The 8,891-nt window shown below is 41.1% G+C and overlaps 1 protein-coding gene across 1 annotated transcript; it reads right to left on the bottom strand.

Moving 5' to 3' along the window:
* Positions 1 to 1,047: 1,047 nt before the first annotated feature.
* On the bottom strand, positions 1,048 to 3,200 carry MTERF2 (mitochondrial transcription termination factor 2). The gene has a single exon (XM_059846266.1). It carries the CDS (start codon positions 3,190 to 3,192, stop codon positions 1,996 to 1,998), a length of 1,197 nt encoding a protein of 398 aa, XP_059702249.1. The 5' UTR covers positions 3,193 to 3,200; the 3' UTR covers positions 1,048 to 1,995.
* Positions 3,201 to 8,891: the final 5,691 nt, after the last annotated feature.

Here is an 8,891-nt window from a genome sequence, read left to right on the forward strand (position 1 = left end):
GAAAGGGGAAAAGAAATTGAAACATTCAGAACGCAAAATGAGTTTGTGGTTACTCAGGCTGTGACTTAGTTAAGGAAATACATCCTTTTCCTGTTCTGTTGCCACGGGAAATAATTTAAGTGATGGGAATAAGCTGTTTCAAGAACTTGGTAAAAACAGGTACCTATAGAAATGCTAGAACTAAATATTCAGGGAAAACACTGTTGTATGTCTTGGTTTCCTTTTCCTCCTAAGCTACCAATTAGGTCTCTGGCTCAGTTACAGGTTGTGTTAGAAGAGCTTTGGAGAGCTGAAATGCCCCTTTGTGTCTGAGGGGAAAGGAGGCTTTTAAATTCAGATAAAATTGTGGTCTCCTTAATGGCTGAGCAGGGAAAGACAGTCAGAAAGTGACAAAGGCAAGTTCCTGTGAATTTTTAATACAGCTGTCTTCCCAGTTGCCTCTTAAAAAACAATGAGTTTTGAAAGAGTCTACACAGACATAACCTGGTACCACAGCCTGACTTTTTTCATGCTGTGATACGTGCCCTTCTTGAATTCCTGCCAGTGTCGCACACGCTCCTGCAGGAGTGACATTTACCCCCAGAAACGCCTGTCACACCTGCATTTGCCTGCAGAGTGCTCAGTGTAAGACCTTCAGCTGTTGGGATCTTTGCACTGCTCATACCAGGTGCTCCCAGCCCCTCCCCAGTGCACAGCAGATAACGTGTCAGACTATAAAAAAATCAACTTGCAGCCCACCCTCTGGACCAGTAATTCAATACCAGCTTTCTTCAGCAATTACAAACCACATTTTAAGAAACGGAGGCCTGGACTTGCTGCCAAAATGTGTGTTAAAAATGACCTTGAAGAATGCCTGGAATGAGGGTGGTGTGCAGCCAGCTTTTATTCCACCGTCAGAAGGGAACTTGGAATAGCTACTTAGGAAAGTCTGTGAAATAAAATCACTAATCCTAATCCTATTGAGATGATTGTCAGTGATGCTACTGTTTTATATTATCATTCACAGCCCATAAGTGAGAAGAAATCAAATCGCCTGAGAACTTAAACGCTGTTTGATAGTTACTATTTTGAAAGCCAGCACTTGTTGCCAATTGTCATATGGTGTTATCTTAGAAGCAGTGTCACCCATATATTTAGAAACTGTTGCAGCTGTTCACAAATCTGGTAGTCATGTTTAATCCCAGTGGTTTACAGACTAGAGTTTTGTTGCATCTAATAGAAAAGCATGACTTTCTCTTTTCTCGTACCATCATTTGAGACTTGAGTCTTTCCCTCATCTTTCTTGTTGCCAAACCTTCCTAGAAGAGATTAGGAACTATAGAATAGCAATAAATGTATTTCTTCCTCTCCCACACCATTTGAAAAAATAAGTAAATTTTGAAGTCTCAGAAATATAAACATTATCCTCTTGTAGTTTCTTTGCATTATGGTTTGTACACAAAGACACTAGGGTCTCAATTAGTAAAAAAATATTGTGTCCAGCCCCTGTTCTCAGGACAGAGCTTTGCTGTCCAACAAATTGAGTCTGTTGCAGGTCAGGATACATGAGCTAGAGCTACTTCAGCAATAAGGAAAAGAACTCCAAGGGCATTTCCTGAAGACAGCGAACCAGCCGACTGATGAACACCACTGGAAAAATAATCCTCCTGTTGTCTTCCTCAGATAAAAATTGTGCTCATCACTACCGCAGGCTAGACTGTGCAGTTACAGAGCTGAAAATCTAAGGCAGTTAATGCCCTGTCAGGTGAGAAAGAGTTATATGTGAGGTACTCTTAGAAAAAGGCAACCTTTATCATAACAGTAACTTCTATGATGATATTTCAAAGTATTACAACACTTTATACAATGATTGTATAATGAAGTTGTACCTAAGACCCCCTCCTGAACAAAGTACAGTGTAAACTACAGTCTTGATTGAGATTGCTTTTGCTCCATCTCAAAGAATCAACTTGCCTTTAAATTTGCTTTTGCATAACTTGAAGTACAGCATTCAAATTAATCTTCAATGTGTAGAGGAGCAACAGGATTAAAAATTGGTCTCTCCTTCTTTGATTGTATCTTACCATAAGTGACTTCAAAATCTTTTTTAGTACCATTCAAGCTTTCTAGATTTCCACTCTTTATATCATATCCTAATGCAGAGAGCTTTTTAATTCGGTACTGAACGATTTGTGTTGTCAATTCCAGCACCATTGGTGTCTCTTTTATCTGTGCTATAGAAATTCCTTCCTTCAGTAGTCCTTCAAGTCTTTCTTCCAAAACTGGAACAGAATAGTAGAGAAGGGCTGGGCATTTCAGCACTAGTTGTTTTAGTTCTTGATCACTGCACTTGAAGATGTTTTTGGAGAAAAGCATACTCTTCTGCATAGTGGTAGAATTAAGTTGAAAAATGAAGCCTTTAAGTTTAGACAGCAGCTGTAGAAGTTCCTGGTCAGTGAAATAATTCTTTTGGAGAAATTCCAAGTTCTCCTGGATTGCAGTGGAAGTATTTAATAAAATAAATGGATTTTGGCTCAATAGCTTCAGTATCCAGATCTTCATATTTGCTTCAGAGCCCCCTAAATGTAAATAATTTCTTTGTAATGTTTCTATCACATTTTTGTTTTTCTCAACAGGGTTATAGAAAATATTGGGCGCACTTGTCAAGAACCTGGTGATTATATTATTCTTAAGCCCCATCTCTTGAAAGAGCATTATGTTTGCCTTCTGGTTCTGCTGATACTCAGTAGTAAAGAAAGACTCTGGAAATTGCTCTATTAATTTAATCAGCTGTTTTTCATTCTGGCATACTAATTGCCATAAAGCTCTTTGAGAGTTTATCTCTGCGGGGGTGTGGAGAATTGCCTCGGGGCAACATTCTATAATGTTGGCTACAGTGGTCTCATCTGCTCCCATTTCCTGTAAGATACCAGCAATTTCTTTAACATAGGCTACATCCTGGAGAAGGACCCATTCCTTCAGTCTGCGTATCTTTGTGATGTCAACTGACAAACTGTAGAGATTCTCAAGGGTTTTTTTATTTTCCTGTCTTGACTTGGTATCAGTTGTGTAATTGGAATGTATTAGGAAGCTTCTGTTTGCTACATCAGGCCATGCTGATGAAAACTTCAGTCCCGGGTTACAGCTCGGAGATCTTGTCAACAGAAGAGTGAATGTGTCTTTTGCACCGTGAGCAACTCCTCTCAGCATCATGGAAATCAGTCCTGTGGAGACACAACAACTGTAAAAAAACACATTTAAGGAACCAGTTAATGGTCAGAATCATTGATGTTTAGACAGAACTGGTGTAAGAAATTGCCCTCCAGAGTGGTTTTTGTTATTAGTGCAAAATCCAGCTTTCACATGAAAGCAGGTGGAAAGACTATTTTTGAAAGGTTAACCTGATAGATACATCACAGGAACACATGGATGCAACAGACCTGATGTGGGGCAGTGCTCTGCCCATATCAATGTTTGCAGTCATACAAGCTCCAAACTGTCAGCCATTTCTTGCAGCTAACATTGTGACTGCATTACAGATCACTCACACTGTGTGAGGAAAATGATTCATGCAATTTCATTTGACAACAATCCCACTAAATAGACAAAAATGGCAGCTTAAATCTCTTAGTTAGTTCTTATGAATGTATTTGCTTTAACTTCTTAAGCATTATTTGGAGTGTGAGTGAGTTGTTCTTTCATGTGTCAGCAGAGACCTACCACACAGTGATGCTTCAGCAGCAGTTTGCAGCATAATTTCATTTTGAAATCATTCTTTATATAATTAAGGAAGGAAAAAAAATCATATGAACCTTTATGTAAGTGTTTTTCTCCAGCTGAGTGTGTTAATTGAGTTTGAATAAGCACCCTGGTATTTTAGGGGAGGAAGCAAGTACATAGTCACATTTCCAGGCCTTCACCTACCTCTTCCAACACCTACTTTGCTACAGCTGCTGCTTGCACCAATACCTTATTTCTGCCTCCAGGTCTCTTCTGTCGGCAGAGTCCCTGTGGGATAGGTGTGTGGCTGTGCTGGAGTCCACAGGGCCAACCCCACACCTCACCTTTGCTCAAACTGGCTGCCCAGTTATCACCAATACCACGTGTGCTGTCACTCGCTCTGTAGGGGCAAAGGAGCCACAGCAGTCAAACAAAGATATTATTAAGTGTATCTTTAACTTCCTGGGGGGTGTTTTCATAACAACCCTTTGGAAGTACCGACTGTGGAAGGGAGCACTGCTGATCTCTGCAATACTCCTGCAAATAGCTGCTGCTGGTAGCATGCTTAAAACTGCTCAAACTGAAAATGAGAATATTTGGACAGCTGCTTTCACCTCTTCCTAAGTATAGCATGCTTCAAAAAGTACCTACATGAGCATTGTTAAATTACTTTCGGTTGGGCTTTTTTGTTGGTTGGGGGAGGGGGGGAGGATTTTTTTTTGTTGTTGTCTGTTTGTTTGTTTTTGGTTTTTTAGGAGAGAAAATACTGTTATGATCATGCTGTCCAATATCCTACATAACAGACCAACATACCTATTGCGCAGCTGTACAAGAGCCCTAGAATCTTCCTTATAGCCCATGGTTTAAGAAAATATGTGGTTTGTTTAGAGAACTTTAGTAGTAGATTCTCTTTTTAGCTGCCAGGTAAGGTTAAATATTTTCCAGAGGTAAATCCTTTGTCTCAAGAGAGTGTACCCTTGCTTTTAGATTGTTTTTTTTCCTGTTTCTGAGATAGACTATTGTTATGTTATTACATCTTAAGCTAATAGAATATGATGTCATTTCTTGTATGCACACTTATGTTATTAACAGAAGCTGTTTATTGATAACTCGTTCTTTAGTGTTATTTCACATGTCTAAGGCAAAACCAATTGCCTAATGCACTGCTTGTGTCAGAACCCCAAGGCTGATGATTTTGTCTTCATACACCTTGTGACTTCAGAAATGCTGTCCCAAGCCCCACAACAGAACAACTGATTTTTCCCAGTAACCCTAAAAGCACTGGAAGTACTGGAATTGTAGGTAAGTCACAGTTGTTTTGTGTGCTGACCTTTCCATGTCCTGAAAAATTAAAGTTTTCCATGTATTTTCCATGACTGCAAACTAAACCTCTCCTCCACAGGAACGACACAACTGCCTGTGTCTGAGCACTCTGAGTATTTTTACTGAGTTTGGTGGGTCCAGTCAGAATAAGCAAATCTCTGAAGAATCAAGGTTTTCTTCATTAATGCTTCAGCTTAGCTAGAAGCAGCCAGCAAAGTGAAGTGTTGTTAAAATAGTTTGGGATGTCAAATAATATTTCCAAAGTACAAAGTGGAAAAATAAACATTACTTTTACTTACATGCGTAATCCTGCTGTTAAACAAAATTGCCTTGTGAGTAATGCAGTCCCTTAAAATACTGTAATTTTTACTAATACAGAACTTCAAAAATATTCTGAGATAGTAAACTGTGCTCTTCTAAAATCAGACATGGGAATGGTTGTTACATTCACATAAAAGAAGCTTTACATTTTCCAAAAATGCCTGGGATCATATTCAGTTTTTTCCTGTTGTTAGTGAGGATCATCAGAAACACAGAATACTGGAAAAGAAAGGACAAGTTTATTTGCCAAAACCCATTTGACAGGGGTATTTAGGAGCCCTTGTAAAAAAGCCCTATGCAAAATACAACATGCGAAATAACATGAATGAATTCGAATGTCATGGTGTTCTACAGAAACCAAGAAGATCTGAGTTGTGGCTTGATGGATTTCCAAGTCCATAGATGACAGTATTCACATTTCAGGTATGTAACTGCTTTCAAGAATTCAGAGTTCTCTCAAAGCTCTTGTTGGATTTAATACGTGTTCTAATGTGCAAGACCCTAGTGTAACTTTTCACATAACTAGATTGCTGTGGGGATTGTAAAGCAATTGGGAGATTAAGGAAAAAAACCCATCTCAGATAAGATGCTTCCTCTCACTGCCAGAAGCACCCTCTCACCACCAAGTGTTAGAACAGCAATAAGGAAGTGACCTAATGTCAGTTACCTGTGATGCTGCTTGCTAGCACACTTGCAGAGACCTGAATATACAGAGTAAAGGGGTGCCCTAAGTTTCCTTATTTAATGAGACTTTTATGTAAATCTTCTACAGGAAATAGATACAAGGATCAACCGATTGATTTATTCCTCATGTGAATTTCTGAATGTGTGTTCTGAGACTCAAATACCACTTCTAAAAATTAGCATACCCAAACTTTTACTCATGCTGGACCGTTCACAAAATCTTTCAGTAAAGAGGGCAACAGTATGACTGCTGTCCACTACCATTCTCATAACAGGAAACTTAGTAGGCTATAAAGAATTAAATAAAACTACTGAATGCCTAGATTGAACTTTGAGTGAACCAAGAAGAGTAGGTATCTACCTAGAAGAGAGTAGACAGGATTTGAATGGTTTGTGAAGTAATCTGGGGTGTGAGAGGTTGCAGTTTTTTAGATTAATGCACAGTAGATGTTCACACTTATGCACTTACAAAAAATGGATCCCTGCTTTGCATTAGTGGTGGAAATTAGGTAAATTATTAAAAAATACATGCTGGACCAACATAAAACTTTCTAGAAAAAAATATAGAGGATCCTAGAGTAATTCAGGTTTGAAGGGACCTCAAGGGCTCAAAGCAGGGTCTGCAAGATCTAGGCTGCTTTGTCCAGTCAGGTCTTTAAAACCTCCATGGATGGAGCCCAGCGGCCTCCGTGAGTTACCTGTTCTACTGCTCAACTTCGTCATGGGAACAAAGCTTTTTCCTACATCCAGGAAAGGAAAGACATTTACAAAGCGCTTAAGGACGCGCCGCACTATTTAAACCACTGGCCTTTAAGTGGTGGTGCTTTCAGCACAGACAAAACAAGGGTCTCCGGCATAGCCCACTCCCACGGCCCGGCCACTTGGGCCGTGCCTTTCCCACCCTTTGGACTCCGCTTTGGGGGCGGAGAGGCAGGAGGAGGATGTTTTCCTGCAGCCAGCGGGGGAGCGGCGGCTGCAGGCCCATCCCGCCCCGAGTGCCGCTCCTGCCGCAGACAGCGGCGGCCAACTCGGGGTCCACGCGCCCGGGGGTCCCTCCCCCGCCGCGCTTCCCTCAGAACCGCGGGCTTCTCCCCCTGCACGTCGCCAGCCCTACCCTCAGCGCCGCGCCGACGCTCGGAGCGGAGCGAGCGGAACGCCGGCTGGCCTCTCCGCCACCCATGCCCCGGGGCCGGGCCCGCCGGAGAGCGGCCCGAGCCCCGCTGCCCCCGGCCGCGCTCACCGGCCTCGCCGCCGCCGCCGGGCCGCACCACCGCCGCCGCGCGGGGAGCGCTGGCACCTACCAGGTGCCGGCAGGGGAGGGGCGCGGGCCGAGCCGCAGCGGGACCCGGCCCAGGCTCGTCCGGTGCGGAGCCGGCCGAGCCTCCGCTGCTTGCCAAAACAGGCTTGGCCGGCACTAGGAAAGTAAAGGGCCCTTGGAGTCAAACAGCTTGCAGAGAGAAGTAGTGGAGTGAATAGGAAAAAAAAAATTATAATAATTTCTAAGTACTATAATAGCAAAGGACTGAACATTTAAAAGTCAGACTACTTGAGTGCTTTTGCTGTGACGGGTAGCAGATGATCCTTTTGATTCGGTAGCACCGACGTCATGATGGAGGCTTGCCTTACACCAGTGTATTTTCTTCATATGACCACTGCCTTATTACATAATTAAATTCACATCTAGTCATTCGTTGGTCTTATATTGTTTTGCTGGTGGCTTTTCAGAAGTTCATTGAGCTGTGATGGTGAGAACAATCTTCCTCTTATTTTTTAGTCATATCTACTTATCTTTCTCATCTAGAGTAACAAATCAGCAGTCACATAAATGATTTCTAGACCAGAAATATTTTACTAAAGGTGTTGGAATTTTTTAACTAACTCTAAGTCTGTACAATCACATGTTCCAGAGAGTGAAAACCACTACTGTTGTCTCTGTGAACTCTTGTTTTATCAGCTACATGTTCAGTAGTCTCTACTGGGTCTGTGAAAAAGAGCTAATGAAGAAGAGAAATGCTATAGAAAGAAACTTTGCTGTAGGAACAGGGTTCAGTCTTGGTCTCCTAAATAATAGCTGTTCCTAGAACAGTGAACAAAGTCTGTGAATATAATGTACACAATAATGTTAAAAACATGCATCTAAAATACCTTCTAATTTGTAACACAAAATGTACTGTACACTTGCTTCTTCATGTTTTTTTCCCTTCATCCTTCATGTTATCTTTTTTCCCTTCTATCTTCTCCCCACTCTTCATTTTTGCAATCACAGTCTGGGCTAAATTGGCAATATTGTTTAAAAAAGTTATTCACATGAGAACACTAGAGAGGTTTACTTGTGTGAGTTCCTTGATTAACTGTAATTCTATTTTCTATTTCAACTAAGTAGAAGCGGCTCTTCTCTTGAGATCTGACATTTTAATTAATATAGTCTGCATCTATTATATATTAATATATCCTAATACAGTATTAATTATACATTAATATGTTCTTTCTCTCACTTCTGAGTCAAGAACAAACTGTCTCTCACATAGAAGGCATGGCCAGATAGACCCAAAGAATGTTTTGACATAATGATATGCTAATGATATACTGCAATTGTTATTTAGCCTGTAGCAACAAACAGCTTAGAGACTGATGGTTTTCATGACTGCAATTTGTTTATGAAACCATAATGTCTAGTGAGGAAGGGCTGTTTCCACCTCAGTATTCCCAAGAAGGCAGATTGGTTGATGCTGGAACTTTATTCAGGGCTATCTTCAGTGTGTCAGCCTTGTGGGGAGCTAGCAGGACACATAATGAGTATGAAAAAGCAATTTAAATGTTTGAAATAAAAACTATGTTGTGAAGTGACTTTCCTTGAAAATAAG

This window comes from Haemorhous mexicanus, chromosome 5, assembly GCF_027477595.1.
Source record: "Haemorhous mexicanus isolate bHaeMex1 chromosome 5, bHaeMex1.pri, whole genome shotgun sequence".
Lineage (NCBI taxonomy): Eukaryota > Metazoa > Chordata > Aves > Passeriformes > Fringillidae > Haemorhous > Haemorhous mexicanus.